Source organism: Equus quagga, chromosome 5 (assembly GCF_021613505.1).
Source record: "Equus quagga isolate Etosha38 chromosome 5, UCLA_HA_Equagga_1.0, whole genome shotgun sequence".
Taxonomy (NCBI): Eukaryota; Metazoa; Chordata; class Mammalia; order Perissodactyla; family Equidae; genus Equus; species Equus quagga.
Window position 1 is genome coordinate 81,461,257 of NC_060271.1, and position 19,034 is coordinate 81,480,290.

The window sequence follows — 19,034 nt, forward strand, 5'->3', positions numbered from 1 at the left end:
ATCCAGACCAAGGTTGGTTGAGCAATGCTGGGATCAAAGCTCAGTGAATAGAACGCAGAACCAGAAAACTTTACACGGAGATGATAATGACAATGAAGCCTTCAGTAAAGGGAAAGGTGACTTACACAGTGTGTGGTGGTGATGATGACAGAACTGGAGATGAAAGACAGGCCATCGTTCATGCTGACCTGAAGTGCGGCTTTCCTGCAACGATAAGGGAACCAGAGATACTCATCATGGTGTGCAAGGAGCAAGGAGCTGAGAGCTGGACACACACATCCCCTGTGGACTCTGCTCTTAACCACCCTTGGGACTGTAACCTGTCTCCCTGGGGGCCTAAGCTGTCTCCTTTGTAAAATGTGGAGGACGGTCTCTAGGGCCCCTCCACCTCTAACATTCTAGAAAGATGTCAGGATATGCTTAGTTGGCATATCAAGACAGTACATTCAGTCCTTCCTCATTATAGTAAATTGTATTGAATGGGCAAAGCCTGCTTCCATTTAATTTACTTGGTCACATTGTTGTAGGATGAAATATTCTTAAAAAAATGGTTCAAGTCAGTGAGGATAAACTGCTCAAGCTATAAACTTAATGTTCTGTTGTTATCTGCGATTCTCAGCAATCTGATCCTGACGGGGTGTCTTGGTTACTACCGAGCCACCTCACAGAGGTATAGCAGCAGACAAACTGATTTGCCTTCTACCCTTCCCTTCCAAAAGAGACTCACTGAAACAGGAGCCTGCGTTTTGCAGCATGGACAAAGTGCTACTTTGTGCAATCAGTTGTATTGGAGGCTGATGTTAGGCAACATGAGTTAGAGGCAATCTGAAGAAATGATTGAAAGCAAAATTCAGATGAACAAGTTTAGCACTTTTTCCTTAAAGCTAGCATTCTACCTTCAGCCTGTTATAGACGTGTTTTGGAGAGGTCAGTTAGTGTTCTCTCTCAAACATTGCTTCTCTGTTTTCCTACATATTTCTTTTCTTGTTTGGTGCTAATTCTCTTCCTTCTGTTGAGCATTTTGATCGCACTTCACTAGTATCGATTATAATTGCACCACCATGAGATTTTCCCCATAGGTTAGTTCAGGGAGCCTCCTGCAGTCTAGGTGACTACCCAGTGCTCTGCAGAGGTGTAGAGGAAGGAGTGCTGAGCTTGGCCTCAGAAGGTCTGAATCTGAGGTCTTGGTTTGTCTTGAACCAGCTGTGGACCCATTAGCCTTTCTGAGTTTCCTTATCTCAAAGGAGTAGATAACAATCATCCAGCAGGGCAATTATGCTAATAGGATGAGGCAATGTAAGTGAGAACACTTTGAGAAGCTTTCTAGAAATGTAGTTGCGATGAAGCCAGGAAGACCTTGGTTTAAGCCCAGACTCTTCCACTTACTGCTGTGTGACCTTGGGCGAGCTACTTAATCTTAACCCTAATCTCAGCCATAGATCCCACATCTGTAAAACTGGGATGATGTGAGTTGTGGTTCATCGGAAACTTGGGAAGACGAAGTGAGATACCCTTTGTAAAACATTTATCCTGGTGCCTGGCTCACTGTAAGCATCAGCACCATCATCATTCCCTGGAGGAGTCTATAGAGAGGCTCCAGTATGACCATGAAGAGAGACCTTTTCTTTTCCCTTTGTCCCCTCTCCCTCCGCTCTCCTCCCTGGCTATGACGTTCAGTTGCTGGTGGAAACTTACATGCCAACTTCTTTTAAGATAGGCGCTGGACACAGCAAATAAGTATCTTCCACAGCAAAGGGCTTCTCATCTGTAAAAAGGAAGTCAGTGGATTAAGAAGAGTGGGGCAGGTTTATAATTTCAAATTCAATGACTCCTAGAGACCATCAGCCAAGTCCAGGGAGACATTGGAAAAGCAGAAACTCCTTGAAATAGAAGCTTGTCTTGAGCTGTAAAATCCACTGGAGTGAACTCAAGATCTCCTGCCCGAATACTAGTCCCTGACACTGTACATCCAATTGAGTTAATCCACGAGCAAGTAGAGACCAAGCTCTTACCATAGATCAAGCTCCTACCATAACCAAGGGAAACAAGAAAATATTAGACTGCTCCTCGGGGAGCTTTAGGGCTAAGTCTAGTTTGAGAGAGATGCCTTATTCATGGAGAAAGTTCGTTGATGCAGCATTATTTACAACAGCCAAGACATGGAAGCAACCTAACGTCCACTGATGGATGAATGGATAAAGAAAATGGATAAATAAACATATATATAATGTAATATTATTCAGCCACAAGAAAGAAGGAAATCTTGCCATTTGTGACAACATGAATGGAACTTGAGGGGATTATACTAAGTGAAATAAGTCAGACAAGGAAAGACAAATACCATACAGTTTCATTTATATGAGGAATCTAAACAAAAACAAAAACAACAAAACCGAACTCATTGATACAGAGAAGAGATTGCTGGTTGCCAGAGGCAGGGGGTGGGGGAAATAGGTGAAGGAGGTCAAAAGGTAGAAACTTCCAGTTATAAAATAAATGTAATGTGCAGCATGGTAAATATAGTTAATAATACATATGATATATTTGAAAGTTGCTAAAAGAGTAGATCTTAAAAGTTCTAATCACAAGAAAAAAATTTGTAACTGTGATGGAAGTTAACGAGACTTATTGCGGTGATCATTTTGCTGTATACATAAATACCAAATCATTAAGCTGTACACCTGAAACTAACAGAATGTTACAGGTCAATTATACTTAAATGAAAAAAAAAGAAAGAAAAAGTTCACTGACAAATACAAGAAGCACCTAAGCCAAAACATCATTTGGCTTTAGAAGACAGTGAGCTCTCTGTGGGTGGGTCACATAGTGAGATTACAGGGGACACAACATTTGAGCTGTGCTTCAGTGGAGATGGGGAAGGGGCATTCCTGGTGGGAGGAGTGGCAGGAACAAAGACAGAGCAAACGACAGCTACGTCCAGGGAAGGATGTAATAGGCTTTGGAAAGCTCCGTATAGAAAGAAGTTTGGTCCAAGTTCTTTGAGTTAGACTGAGGGATTTGGACGTGGATCTATTAGCTATGAAAAGAACTCTGGAGACTTCTGGAGAAAAATTTGAAGTGATTTTGGAAGTTTTAGCAGATGTAGCTGTGAAAGTTGGATTAGGGTGCAGGGACTCTGGAAGTGGGGAAGTTCTTGCTCTTATCCTAACGGATGATGGGGAAAAACTTAAGCAGCTTTAATCCTGAGCTCCTTGAGAACTTCACTGTGTCCCAGATTCTGGGGCCAGAAGCAGGGCTGAGAAGTTGTTACGCTCAGTAGATAGATAGTAGTCATTCCTTTATGACTCAACATTTATTGGGTGCATGCTCTACACAAAATGTGGTAGGACCTGTAGGTGATACGAATATGACTAATATATGTCCCTTTAATCTAGTTGTGAATACAAATACCTATACTAGAAGATAGGGAGGAATATATATATAATTGAAGGATGATATTCTGCTATTGGCATTTGTTACGAAACTGACACTTGAATTTGGCTGACACTAAACACTTGCCTGAGTGGAGATTGGGAAGCCTCGTGAGCTCCATGCCTGGACTTAAGGAGCAGAGCTGCCTGGGACGGAGTCAGAGGACCATCCGAGCTCTAAGCACTGTGTCTCCGTGGAAGGAGGAGGAAGAGGATGGTCAATCACAGTCTCCCCTATGTCTAGGGAAATCTTCAAGGGGTGAAAAGTTAGGGAGATTATTCCAAGTCATTCATTCATTCAACAAGTGTTTATTGAAGGCCTACCATGAGCTAGAGATAGACTTTGAGAAGAGAAACACGGTCTCTGCTTTCACGGAGTTCATGGGAGCTGCAGAGGCAATAGGTATTAAACATGTTCATTTTTATTAAAAAACATACCCTTTTGAATGTCTACCATGTGCCAGGCATTGTGCTAGGCCTTGCAATGAACAAAACAGAGGAAGGGCCTCACTCAAGGGGCTGACATGCTAGTAATTACACAAATTACTATTTAGTTACGATGTGGCAACTACAAAGAAGGAGGAGGGGGCCGACTGTCATCTAGAAGATCAGGAAATGCTTCCCTGAGGAAAGGCTTTGTCAGCTGAACCCTGAGGGTCCGATGAAGAGGAGATGGAGTGGGAGAGAGGCGGCAGTGCAAAGATCCTGGGACAGGATGGAGCCTAGATCTTTTGAGAGCTAAAAAAAGGCCAAGAAGGCTGTTGAATTTGAGTGAGACAAGGGCTCAAAATGAGTCTAGAAAAGGCAGCAGAACCACATGACCAAGGCCTTGTAGGCCAAGGTGGGGCTTTTGGGAATTTTCTTAAAAGCAACAGGAAGCTATTGTAGGGTCCCCTCATACTTAGAATTACCACTGGCAGATTATGGGATGTTGGAATAATGAAGATGGAGTAAAATTATGTGGAGTAAAATTATGAAGCTTATGATGACAGTGGCGGCTCACACAGTGCCTGAACTCAGCATTACTGCTTTCAAGATGCTTTCCCATCTGTGATGACAGTAATGCCAGAGAGACTCACCTGGGGCATGTTGTGCATAGGTGTTTTCTAAGCACTTTGCATACATCACATAATCAAATTTAACCCTCTAGGAGTGTTATCAGGGAAGGATATTATTCCCTTCACTTTAAACGTGAGGAACAGACATAGAGAAAGAAGAAATTTGCCCAGAGTTACACAGGGGAGCTTGGATCCACACCCGTGCAGTCTGGCTGCCACCTCTTGAGAAGAGCTAGGCTTTATTTCCTTCTCACAATGATCTTGTGAACTAAGGCAAGGCAGGGATCACTAGGCTCATTTTCCAGAGGCAAAATGGAGGCTCAGAGAGGCAACAGTGACTCGTGGTTGCACAGCAAGTCAGCAAGCCAAAGACAGGACTAGAACTGAATTCTCCACGATTCTTTCCTCGCCAAGAGCCTCTCCGTTCCAGGAAAGGCTTGTATTAGAGAATAAACCAAACTCGGCACAGGCGTGGCTGACGAGAACCTATATTTATTTCCTCTTGGCCATGGCTTATCCTGCTGCACATGCACCAGTAATACCTGGGCGTGCAGATCCCTGCCCACAGAGCCAGCCCACAGAGCCACAGGGCAGCCACAGAGCGGCCACAGGAGGCCTCGTGACTCCCGGCTGCATTCTGCGGGAAGAGCTGGGTCACGCTGAGGAGGGCATCTGAGTTGGAGCACTGCGGTGACACAGCAGCAAGGCCTCTGTGGGCATGACCGGCATGAGCACGTGCCGGTGTTGGCGCCTGCCCTCACTTCCGGGCTTTCTCTGAACAACTCTTCTCCCTTCCCTCCATCCCACCTGGAGAGGGGTGAGAGGACGAGATTGGCCTGGGTCGAGGAGACGTTTCTCACTTTCTCCCCCTTTGCATTTTCCTTTCCCGCCTAGGAGACCAAATATTTCTGGAGCAAAGCAGAGGAAAACCTTGCTGGGAGGCCTGGGGAGATTTTGCCGAGGCTGTAGGACAGGCTTGACGCGGCCTTTCCTCAGTTATCAGCCTCCGAGGCTGTGGGCCCGCTTTGGGGAGCTGGCATTTTCTGCTGTGAGAGGGATTGTTTGGTTTGGAGCCTGTTTTCACTTTACCACAAAAACGAGTGACTTTTTTTTTCTCTCTCTCTCTAAACAAAGGAGGGCCATTTGGTTTCCATAACTCAGATCATCTGACTCCTTCCTGGAACGTCCACTTGGGAAGCAAAGCCTTTCTCCTCGGCTGGGCCATGTTTGGCTCAGGGGCCATGCCAACCTTGTGGCCATCTCTGCCAAAGCCAGTGGTGCTATGATGTTTATCGGGCCATAATCCACTCCGAGGATGACTGAGGCCCCGCTCCTCCGTCCACTGGGCAGCCATTTCACTGCTCCTTAGCACTGAGTGGGCAGGCGAAATGCAGACCAGGAGCTAGAACCAGCTGCTTGGCTTATTTGCAACTGGGGAGAAAATTAGGGAGGGGCAGGAGTTTAAAACCAGAAGTCAAGGGAATTTTTAGATGATCTGTAAATATACATTTCCTTGCTTCTTACCAAAGATATGTCAGAATTCAGTGCACACCCATGACATAGGTTAATCTAAAGCTTTTGTCTACAAGAGTCTGATAATCAAACAGAAGCTTGATTTAAATCAGGATTTGGGGATCAATGAGCGTGTCATTAGGCCAAACTGCCGAACACCCCAGGCGTGAGAGCTGGGAATCCCTGAAGATGGGTACAGTGGGCACAGAGTGGGGCAGGGTAGACCTTAGAGTCAAACAGATCTAGGTTCAAACCCCAGGTCTTCTGGGTGTGACTAGGACAAGTTCTTCATCTGCAAATGGTGATGATGACATCATTGCACTGGTGGTGTGGGGAGTAAGGAAGAGCACATGAAAGTAAAAAACCATGTTACTTGGCACTTAATAAACATTCGGTAAATGTTATTCCACATTATTATATGGGCATTCATGTCTTTAAAACAGATCATGTGAATGTGTAGTTTCAAATTAGAGAAACTGAAGATTAAAATTTTTAAAATGATTGCTTAATTACATCGATCTAACAAACTAACAGCTTCCTAGGTATTAGGGATTCCTAGGGAAATGAAAAGCTTTAGTGAGTGTGTGTGTGAGCATATACACATATACACGCACACATCTGTATCCATACACACCATATCTATATCTATACTGATTTTGTCTAATATTATATACCCATAGTCTCACTTGACATTATTATTATGATTTATTATTTACAATTTTGGAAACTGAGGTTCAGAGAGGTTAGTTAATTGACTTAATGTGGTACCACTAGCAAATGTCAGAGCTGGAATTCAAAACCAGGTTTTGTAGAAAGGACTTGCCCAAAGTCAACCCAGCTAGTTGTTTTACAGGTGTAATTTGAACTGGTTAGCCATTTTATATTGTCATAATCTCACAGCTAGCTTTGTGATGTAGCGTGAAGTACACCAGGAGCTAAGTCTCTTTATATCTGACCACTTTGGAGGCAAATGGTCAAGATTTTCCACAGGTGAGGCTGGATAACAGCAGGAGGCACGTCTTCCATGGGAGGGGACCAGGGTTGAAAAGCTCTGTGATAAGGTTCAAGTGTCTTCTGAGAGACCGTGATCTACTGTAATGAACCCATGTTCCAGAACCATACACTCAAATGTGTACATTCCCAGGTTTTGACCTTGGATCAACGTAATTCTTTTCAGACTGGTAAAAAAGTTTCCAGAATTCTTCCTTGCAGTTGGTGACTGTCTACTGGATTTGGGACAAAACCAGGATTAAAATTCATTAGCCAATTTAAACACTAATCACAGTGAATTCTTTTATAGGGCTGATTAAATAATTCAAATACATTCCAAGTCTTGGCAATCTTTTCTTGATATAAATATTTATTTCTGGCCAAAAGGAAAAGAAAAATAACCCTCGGTCTTATCTGGGGGAGCTTGTTGAAATCCTCCAAAAGCTGATGTAAGCTCCAAAGCAGAGTTTACATTCCTACTGTGACAAAATAATGGAGCTTAGGGACTAAATGAGCTCACTCTGCTCTTTCTCGCAATCTCCCCTGGGTCTGGGGAGCATTTTCATGGCATCCCTGAGCCAAGTATAACTGTTCAGCACCAAATTATCAGCTGGTTTGGGAATGTGTCTCCGAATGAGGGGAGAACAGACAGGCTAGAGTTAGGCTGGACGTTTCTACCTTCTCATTGAATTCAAAAGTAACTAGCTTTTTAAGAAGTCAGACTTTTAAAATATTGTGCAAAAACCTGAAATAAAACACTATTCAGCAGGACTCCAAGTTGGTGAAATGCAAAGCTTCTGGGTTGAGTTTTCTGGAACACCAGCCAGAAAGGAGATAGTTGATTGCCCTACTGGGGCCCCTGCAAAAATAATTCACAAGCGTGGGAGTCTTACTGCAGAGCTAAATGGGATCCATTGCTTAGAGCAGAAAGAAACTAACATTATCAGGCATGTACTACGTGGTCAGGTCCTGGGCTAGAAGGTTTTCAGAGATGGGTGAGATAACGAGCCTATAGGTTCTTTTGATAGAAGACATTAAATTCTACGTCAGGACACAAAGCAGAGATTTTGAAAGTGGAGAGAGTGGCTTCTACTTGGAAAGGCTGAACAGTGGTTCTGAGGTCACAGAAATGAGAAACAAGGGTCAAAACAGAATGGGAAGAGATGGTAGTGAAGCACAGGTGGGTGGGGCCAAGCTGGGAATAATCCCCAGAACATAGCATGTCCACTGTAATGTCCTCTCATGCCCAGCTGAAGCCAGAGGGATGCTCTTAGCATGGCAGAACGAAGCTGGCCACCATCCTTTTCCTCAGACGTGACACACATCTAACCCACACCCTCCCTGACCTGGAGTTGTTGCAAGGTTTCCTTGGAAGCCCTCACTGGCTAGTTACTACGAGATTAGGTCATAGACTTGGTCTACAGGCTCCAGATAAGTTCCCCGGGCTTATACATACCTATTTCACCAGTTCCTGTATGTTACAGGTATCCAGGGTATGTCTTTTGGTTTCCCTCCCTGTTCTCAGGGGCAGGTTGCAGTAGGATGGAGAACAACGAGCACATTAAGAGCCTGGGCTCTGGAGTCCCATGAAAGCTCTGCCACCCACTGGCTATGTAAACCTATCCATAACCCAGTGTTCTCACCTAGAAGATGGGAATAATACTCATTTCATAGGTTGCTGTAAATTTTAATGAGATGATACGATTAAATGCTCAACACTTAATAAGCAGTCAACATATGTCAACTGTTATTACTGAAGTCGGGTACTGCTGGGCTTATTGTCTGAGGTACCTGTAAAACACAAGATATGAATGTGTGTGCAAACTGAGTAGGTCTTGCAATTTATCTCCTGGGTTGTGTCAGGACGATATGGTGTAGGTGTGATAAGAAGAAAGTCATCTACCCAAATAGGATCTTTGGATGTGTATATAGTGCAGTAATTCTCAAATAAGGGTGATTTTGTCCCTTAGGGGACAACTGGCAATGTCTGAGACATTACATGTCTAGGTGTTATAAGATGATGGGTAGAGGAGGGAGATGGAGTAACAGCTCAAGGACCACTGGAAGACACCTGGCTGGACTAAGGAAGAGAGTGTTTCTTGGTAAACTCCTCCATGCAGGCTGCCATGGGTCCAGGTTTTCCTAGTGGTAGGTGGCACCTGAGCCACTCCAGGTGGAGTGGAGCTTGGTGGAGCTTTATTACTGAAATGGGGCACTTTAGAAGTGGGACTTAGATTGCTGCCAAGGTTCTGAGCTGATGTGGGTAGGAAGGCTGTAGAGTCAGAACATCTTACCTATAAATAGCGATATAGGACTCAGAGTTGACAGCAATCTTGGTCACCGTGTGAGGATCAAGATTATATCATGGCCCCAGAGGAGAAGAAGTAAAAAGTGAGGGACCATAAGCCCATTCCCAGAGAAATGCAGGGATGGGATCCAGTAGCCCCGCTGGTCTCTGAAGTGTCTTTTTGGGGCTTACATATTCCCCAGTCCTGCCCAGGGTTGTGGCCCCCATGGCTCTGGGCACATCAGCTTTTAGAACTGGTCCTCAGCAATCTGACTAGTCTGACTTCTCAGGATGTAAATTATTTTCTGCTCATATTTACTGTTATTTTTATTAATTATAAAAGAGATAGATGTTTAATGTGAGAAGTCTGAGAAATACAGAGAAGTCCATAAAGAAGAAATGGAAATCCTTGGTAATCCTAACTTCCAGTGATAAACATTGTTAAGGCTTTGGGGTACACTATTTCAGAATTTTTTTCTATGCACATTATTTTTTATGAAACTAGAATCCTACTACACATAATGCTGTGATATTTCACATTCATCTCTATCTGAAGTTAATAGGGGTTGTTTTAGGTATTGCAAGAAAATTAAATGAAGGTAATGGGGCTCAGGGCTCTTGCAAAATATTTTCTCCTCTCAATAAATCTACACCAAAAAATTCTTGACTGTTGACATTTCTAAAACTTACAAATTATCTTCTGAGCAAAGAAACCTTTAAAAATTTTGTAAGCCTGAGGTCAGAATAAGTGGTGCACTCAAGACAGCTGTAATTTGCTAAGAATAAATATATTTTTTAAAGCTTTGTTTTTACTTGGTTGAAGACAATTCAGGATTCATGCACAAGGTATGTGCCTCTTGACACATAAACTCTTGCAGCTGTGCACAATTACATTTGGAAGGCTTTTACCTTTGGAATTGGATTGAGGGGCAAGTCCACCAAAATGGCTAAAGCCTTCCACACAATCAGGGCCATGAATTATGACAAACACTGCTGCTCTTAAAGAACACAAACCTACACAGAAACCCAAGAAGGGGTGGGAAGGAGACCACTGGCACACACTTGAGTATCAGTGGATGCCACTAAGCTGCTGTGGTATGCATATTAGGGGCCAGAGCTGAACTGCACGGAGGAGAGATCCACAGGTTGCACTCTTTTTCTTCCTTTCCCTCAGCAGCACCCAACTTTTCCTCTAAATGCATGTTGAGCAAATATTTAAAGAATGTTAGTTGGAAGAGGGCATAGATTATTAGCCTGCTTGGGGTTCCCACAAGTCTGGCCCATCTCTGTATAATCACTTTCTCTTCCATTATGTCCACTTCTTGAAATGACAAAGGAGCAGTATTACATGAGGAAGGCCATCGTCCATGGAAATCCAGCCATCTGGTGCAGAAGTAGAGGGGGTCCAACTTCTCCTATCAGGATAGCAGGGCTGGGGTAATGGCAGTTTCAGGGAATTTACCTGCAAATCTCTCCCCCAACCACACCTCAAAGAAGCACACTGCATGCCAGAGTCCACATGCAGCTTATGAATTTTCACTTGGAGGCAATTGTACCCTTGGTAGAGCAAGGGCAACCTCAAGGGTGACCGTCTACCAGGCCCTGCTGCAGCGACTGTGTAAACTTGCCCCCAAAGAAGCTCTTCTGCCCCAAAATGAAAATCTTCACTACCTAGTTACCTCTGGTGGCAGCTCCCATTTTCTCCCCACTCCATTGCAGATTACTAGGGCTTTTGTCTGACCAAGCAAGACAGCAGTGAATTTCCACATATCTATATTTTTGTCTGGGCCTGAAAGATGGGAACATGCACTGATGCAATCTCGGCAGGAGGCACTTCAGAAACGATTGGGCAAAACCTGAGCTCCGTCTGAAAGCAGGAGCAAAAAGGGGACACCTCCAGATACACGAAAGCTCCTGAAGTTTAAGAAAGAGGGGCCACTTGGGGAATCAGAAGAAGTGCCTTACCTGTGATCACACAGTCAGCCCCCTCCACTGACATTCTAAACCTGGGGCTCTTCATTCTCTGGTCCAAGGCCTTTTTCTTGAACCTGGGTTCAAGTCTCAACTCTCTAATATGCTCTGTGACCTTGGGCAAGTAGCTAGCTAAACCTCTCTGAGCTGAGGTTTCCTGTCTGCAAAATGAGAGGGAGCAGTGGGAATGAGCACCTCTGAATCAGGCACACATGAGTGACATGGGCATTCGGGGTCAGAGGATCTAGGGATCTGGGAGGATCCATGTTTTGGAAGCAATGTAGAGAAGTGGTCAAGAGCTTCTGGAGTAGATCGCTTGGGTCCAAATCACTTCTACCTCTGGACATCTGAGTAACCTTGGGCACTTTGTCTTTCTGAGTTTCAGTTCCCTTGTCAGCAAAATGGGGAAACAAATAACTCCTCCCTCACGGGGCTGCTGCCAGCATGAAATGAGATGGGTTAGGGAGAGCACAGGGTAGGTGCTCAGCAATCAGTAGCTACTATGATTGATGATGCTGATGTGCAGCCCGATTGAGAACCATGAGACAAGATGCTCCTCTATCTCATTTCTTTCTGAGTTGCACAAAGTGAGATTCCACCATCTTCATATGACTTCAAACCCCCAGGGATGCATTCTCAATTGCACTAAGTGCCTTTGACCAACAGATGCAACACAACCAGTGAGAAAGAGAGCAATAGGCTTTTGTGTGGAAGTTTAGGTTCTCCTGCCCTCTGCCCTCCCTCCCCATCTGCCAGCCTAGGTGCACTTCAGTGATCTCCGTAGGGTGCCCACAGCAGCCCTGGGGCCCAGATGTTTTCTAAGATGAAGTACAGTTTCTGGATAATTGGACAGATTTTTAAAAAAACAAACACACTGGGAACTTCTACATGCTAGTGAGTATTGTCTCTCGTCCCCTTGGGAAACTGAGCCCCTCTTTGGAACTCTTAGAGCTGCCTTCGTGACTCACGTTCAATTTGAAAAAATATCTTCAAAGGGAGCAAAGTTCTATCCTTTGAGAGTGAACAAAAAGTAAACTAGAGCCACGCCTGGTGAATACGATTGGAGATCAAGCTGGGAAGTAAAATTTTGCATCAGAAAAGAAGTGTGCCTCTAAAACCGGGAAACTGATTTCTCCCAGGGCCTATAAATTAAATTTTAGTGAGTTTGTTAAAAATCAGTTTCTTTTGTTTATAGTCATACCTCATATGTCTCCACGCAACACCAGGATAGTCTAGCATATTTCCCATTAGTGCATTAGTAAAAACGTCCATTTTTAATTTACCGTTCATTGAAACGGGTCATTTCTCAGCTCATACCCCAATGTCTCCTTTTTAGCATTCTAATCTCTCCACAAATGGATTTCCAATTGAAAGTCGATCTTTTCTTGGCACGATACACCGAATACTGAAGTAGGAAAAAGTGCAGCCAGAATAAATAAAACTTGGGTGAAGGTATCCAAGATATTTTCTTGGCCAGGAGCAAGTTCAGCCTGGTGATTAGAGAACCGAGCAAATGCTGAACTTAAGATGTGTGCAAGGCCTAAACAGTTAACAAGAATTTTAAAATTAAATTTTAAATAACTGTTAACACTGTTAGAAAATACATATAGACAGAAAGAAGAAAGTAAAAATTAATAGTGATCTCATTCAGAGGTAACTACTGTTAACATTTTGATGTGTGTCTTTCAAATCTCTCTTTCACCCTTCGCATATAAATGTATATAAAACAGAAATAGCATTGAGGTCCTGTTTTGTAACTTATTTTTAACATATGAAGCTATATCATTAACATTTTCCCACATCAGTAATTATTTTTCTTTCCCATAACATTATTTAATTGTTTAGGGGTGAGGTATAATTTATATAACAAATTATCTACTGTCAAACATTTATGTTGCTACCATTTAGAGGTTTTGATCTGTTTTTTCTTTCTTTCTTTCTCTCTCTCTCTTTTTTCTTTTGCTATCATAAGCAATATTATGATGAACATCTTGTAGCCAAGTCTTTGAGAACATTCCCAATCATTTCCTTTTGATGAAGTTGAGATTGAAATTCTGAGTCAAAAATGTATAAAAGCAGTTGATTCATTTTAAGGACTGCCTTCCAAAAGATTTAATGGTCTCTCACCAATGATAAATGAAAACACTTGTTCCTCTATATCTTTGCCAACACTGGGCATTGTATTTTTGTTAATCTTTGCCAGTTTTTTAGATTATTTCAATTTGCATTTCCTTAGTTACAGTGAGCATTTTCCATATGCTTACGGACCATTATTTTTCTTGTAAATTTCCTTTTCACATCTTACCCATTGACGTGCTCACCTTTTATACTGAATTTAAGAACTGTCTATATATGAAGGTTACTGGCCCTTCATTATATGTCTTATAAATAATTCTGCCAGTTTTCTGTTTCTCTTAAGATTTTGGGAGTGGGCAACAGAAGAATTAAAAAATATGTAATCAAACCATCAAATTTTTCCTTCATGGTATTTCTCTTCAGTGTTAGGCTTACGAGGTCTTTCCCCACTGGAAAATTACATAAATAATTATTTTTGTTTCCTTCTAGAATCTTTATAGTTTCATGTCCACATTTAAATTTCTCATCTGGAATTTGTTTAGCTGTAAGGTGTGAGATAAAAATTGAACTTAATTGTTTTCCAATTGGTTAGCCAGTTGTCTCAACACCATTTTTTGAATAATCTGCTCTTTCCCCGCTGATTAGAAGGGTAACTTTATTTTATATTAAATCCACATAGTGTTTGGCTCTGTTTATGGACCTTGTTTTTCCTATTCCAATGCTCAGTTTTTCTTTTGTGGCATCAGCCATACATTGTTTCAATTACTGCAGCTTTTTTATACATTTTGAAAGCAACTAGGGCAAGTTTCCACATTTTTCTTGGCTATTCTTAAATGTTTATTCTTCCATATAAACTTTAGAAGTATTTTCTTAACTTAAAAAGTCCCCCTGGTCAACAACAAAATATCAAACAACCCGATCAAAAAATGGGCAGGAGACATGAACAGACATTTCTCCAAAGAAGATATACGGATGGCCAATAGGCACATGAAAAGATGCTCATCATCACTGATCGTCAGGGAAATGCAAATCAAAACTACACTAAGATATCACCTTACACCTGTTAGAATGGCTAAAATACCCAAGACAAAAAAATAACAAATATTGGAGAGGTTGTGGAGAAAAAGGAACCCTCATACACTGTTGGTGGGAATGCAAACTGGTGCAGCCACTATGGAAAACACTATGGAGATTTTTCAAAAAATGAAAAATAGGAATGCCATATGATCCAGCCATCCCACTACTGGGTATCTATCCAAAGAACTTGAAATCAGCAATTCAAAGAGACCCATGCACCCCTATGTTCATTGTAGCATTATTCACAATAGCCAAGACGTGGAAGCAACCTAAGTTGCCCATTGGCTGACGACTGGATAAAGAATACATGGTGTACACAGACACACACACACACAGTGGAATACTACTCAGCCATAAAAAAGGATAAAATTGTCCCATTCACAACAACATGGCGGGATGGAACTTGAGGGTATTATGTTAAGTGAAATAAGCCAGAAAGACAAACTCTGTATGACTCCACTTATATGTGGAAGATAAACACATGGACAAAGAGAACAGATTAGTGGTTAGCAGGGGAAAGGAGGGTAGAGGGTGGGCACAAAGGGTGAAGTGGTGCACCTAGAATATGACTGACAAATAATAATGTACAACTGAAATTTCACAAGGTTGTAAACTATCACAACCTCAATTAAAAAAAAAAGTCCCCTTGGAATTTTCACTGGGATTGTATTAAAAGTAAATATTAATTTGAAGACAACTGATGTCTTTACGATACTCAGTTGCTGCTTCATTTAATAATAGTGATTATAATAATAACCTAATACCAGCAGCCAACATTGATCGACTGCTTACTGTGTGCCAGGCCCCGTTCTGAGCCCCATCTCCCACATTTAAACCTCCTAACATCCACGACAGAGGTGCTATTATTGCCGTACTCATTTTACAGGTAGAGAAATTGAGGCATGGAGATGTCAAATAACTTGCCATGGTCACAGCTTTAAAACAGAGCCAGGATTCTTTTCTTGGGTAGTTTCGTTCCAGTGCCTGTGCTAAGCCACAAGTCTGTACTGCCTCTCCATTTATTTATACTTTCTTCATATCCCTCACAATGTTTTGTGACTTCCTTCTGGTTTGTCTTTACAAGTTTGGTTAAATTAGTTCTTACTAGATTTTATATGTTATCGCTCTATTTTTCCTATGATGTTTTCTAATTGATCGTTGCTGAATTCTGGAAAAGCTATGGATTGTTACAAGGCTGTATTTATTTTGAAAGCATCCAGTTTAAATAACCTTCTTATTAGTCTGGTAGTTTGTTGATTCTCTTGAGTTTTCTAGGAAGATATAACCAGCATTTTAAAGTAATGATGTTCAGCCCCCTTTCTTGTATTTATATCTCTCATTAGTTTTCTTGTACTGTCGTAATACCTATGGCATTGTCTAATACAGTAGTCTCTAGCCACATGTGGCTATTGACATTTAAGTTAATTAAAATCAAATGAAATTAAAAATTCAGTTCCTCAATAGCACTAGCCACATTTCACGTCTGGAATAGCCAAATGTGGCTACCTACCACAGTGGCTACCATCTTACAATATTTCCATCATCACAGAAAGTTCTGTTGCACGGTGCTGCTAGAACTTTCAGATCAATGTTAAATAATAATGGTGAAAGGGGTTGTCCTGCTTTTTTTCTTCCTAACTGTAAAGTGAATACCTCTACGTAGTGATATTACCATTAAATGATGTTGAGTTTTGAATTCAAATATCTAGATATATTTTTTATTATGTTATAGAAGTCTTACCCTATTCTTAGTTTTCTAAAAGTATATATATATTTATATATAATAAATTTATTATATATTAATATATTTACTATATTAATATATAAATATATGTTTATATTTTTTTATATATTTATAATATTTATTTTTATATATATATATATTTTTGGCTAAGATTCACCCTGAGCTAACATCTGTGCCAATCTTCCTCTGTTTTTTGTATGTGGGTCACCGCCACAGCATGGCTGAGAAGTGGTGTAGGTCCATGACCAGGAACTGAACCTAGGCCAAAGCAGAACAGGCTGAATTTAACCACTAGGCTGCAGGGCCGGCCCCCCAAAAAGTATATATTTTTAAAATTTGGAATGGATAATGGATTTTAATACCTTCTTGGCATCAAAAAGCATTGCTATGTGAGAGGCAAATCCCCCCATATTCTTCAAAATTGGTCCTGATCCTTTTAAAATACATTGCTGGATTTCGTTTGCCAATATTTTATTTAGATGTTTGTCATCAATGAGCTTGACTTCAAATATTCTCTTCTATTGCTCTTGTCCACTTTTTTAAAAAAATCAAGATTGTATAATTATCATAAAATGAATTAAAATGCTTTTTCTCTATTTCTTTTCTCTGGAACAGTGTGTATCAGATATGGGTCATCGATCCCTTAAAGTCTGATAAAACTTGGGTGAAAAAAAGTCTAGGTCTGGTGCTTTGTTAGGGGGTGGGATTTCCTTGTATCTCTCTTCCAGTTCATGTATTTCATCTTCATATGTATCTAACCACACTGCTTAATCCATCCATTAAGCTGTATTCACTGAATAAACTTTTTCAGTTCTAGAATTTACACTAGGTTCTTCTGCAAATCTGCCTTTGTTGAATGTTCTTCCCTTTGGAATGTTCTTCCCTTTGGTCTGTTTGATCTCTTTACACACTTTAAATGTGTTTATTTTACATTCTCTTTCAAATTGTTCTCTAGTCCTCTCCTCTTACTTGTTCTCCTTTCTTCTATCTGTCTTCTTATGGTTTGTCACTTGGTGCTCTGAGCCCCTCTGAAGATGCTGTAGGTTGGGCTGGACATACATTGCCTCTGCCAGGCCACAGGGATAAGGATGGTCATGGACACATTTTGGGGTTAGTTTCCTGACTTGGAGCTTCTGTATCATGTGGGTGGTATACCATCTTACCTTTATGCCCCTGCCTGCCCCCTTGAGTCACACTGAGCAGCTTTTCCAGTCTCCACTTAATGTGTGGTGCAGCATTATGAAGCCTGATTTCTGCACGCGGCTCTGCTTTTGCCTGCTGCCTTGCACAGGCTGGTGTCCTGTACCTGCATCGGCATCAGGACCACCGTGTGCAGACCCCCAGGCCTGGAGCCCCAACAGCTTCACTTCCTGCTTAAATGTTATATTCACCTTTTTGTTTCCTGTACCCAAGGGTTTCCTCCACATTCCTTTGAGCAAGGCCACATGTTACTATTCTTAAAATCATATTCTATCCAGAATTTCTGAATCTATTATATTGACCACAAGTCCAGAAATTGTTTTAGATTTATGGTTTTTTTTTGAGGAAGATTAGCCCTAAGCTAACTACTGCCAATCCTCCTCTTTTTGCTGAGGAAGACTGGCCCTGAGCTAACATCCATGCCCATCTTCCTCTACTTTATACGAGGGACGCCTACCACAGCATAGCTTATCCAGCGGTGCCACGTCCACACCCAGGATCCAAACTGGCAAATCCCGGGCTGCGAATCTGAATGTGCACATTTAACTGCTGTGCTACGAGCCAGCCCCTCTTTTAGATTTCTAAGTGGTCGATTCATTGATTTTATTTTTAAGCAAAGGCAATGAAAACGGGAGAGAAGTAGGTATTAACCTTTGCTTTTTATTTTCTCATTATATTTATCATCTAAGAACATATTGAAATGATTTCTACTTTTGGGCATTAATATGTTGGTGTTTTATTTGTGTCTCAGTATAATAAGTGTTTCAGGATGTTCACAGCCATTTAAAAAGGTATATAGTATATATCTGCTCTATATCTTTAATTTTTTTATTATTCATTTAAAGACTCAGAAAGTCATGTTAATATCTTCCACTATAAATATAATTTTTCAATTTGTTCTTTATGTTTAACAGTTTTGCTGCACATAATCTGCTATTGTATTATTTGTTGGAGACTCTGAGGCCTGTGTCAGGTTTGAACTGGCTGGAGCCACACTAGTCTTAAGTTTCACTACTGGGCCTTCAATCAGTCTTTTTCTGATTAATAATGATACTTATATTCTTTTTTACTACAAAATGCAAGGCAGCATTTAGGAAAAAAATCTTGGAAGAGGAAATATATACTATAAAAATGAAAGTAGATAACATTTTAAAACTTGGGATGTAGAGGGGAGGAAGAAGAATGGGAGAAGCAAAAATCCATTTATTTTATTTTACAGAAACAAGTCAACAGAAACTGTTACATTCATAAGGATGTTAGGCAAATGAAGATTTGAATATGTTACATTTTAAAATTTATTTATCTTTTCTGTCCTCCATACTTTCTTGCTTATATCATTCACTAAATGGAAATGAACAGGTGAATTAAGAAATGAAGGATAAGTGTTTTTTCAAATTCCAGTATTTCCCTCTTAGAATATTTTTAATAACTGTATATTTGAGTTTAGGAGTGTTGCTTGCAGCTCACAATATGGTTGCGTCACTGCCTCCCTCTTCTCCAAATGCTTCCAGCACAGTTAGGTTTGTGGTTGAAGCAAAATCCCTACCCCAACAGCCTTTCTTTCTTTCTGAATATGAATGAGGTGGAGAGCCTGTGCAAGTATATATTAGGAAAGGAAGGGAAGAGGGAGAAAGAAGATGAAGTGGTTTCCCAAGAAATAAAATTTCAAGGAGAAGTTGGAAAATAGG

General features: G+C 41.2%; 1 protein-coding gene across 3 annotated transcripts in view; it reads right to left on the reverse strand.

Annotated features, from left to right (window-relative positions):
- Positions 1-19,034, reverse strand: part of ANTXR1 (ANTXR cell adhesion molecule 1) — a 219,166-nt gene that overhangs the window by 114,101 nt on the left and 86,031 nt on the right. For all 3 annotated transcript variants that reach the window (XM_046660702.1, XM_046660703.1, XM_046660704.1), the window contains exons 11-12: positions 1,696-1,765; positions 126-204 (exon numbers count right to left, since the gene is read on the reverse strand). In XM_046660702.1, the coding sequence (XP_046516658.1) occupies positions 126-204; positions 1,696-1,765 (149 nt within the window). The remainder of the gene's footprint in view (positions 1-125; positions 205-1,695; positions 1,766-19,034) is intronic.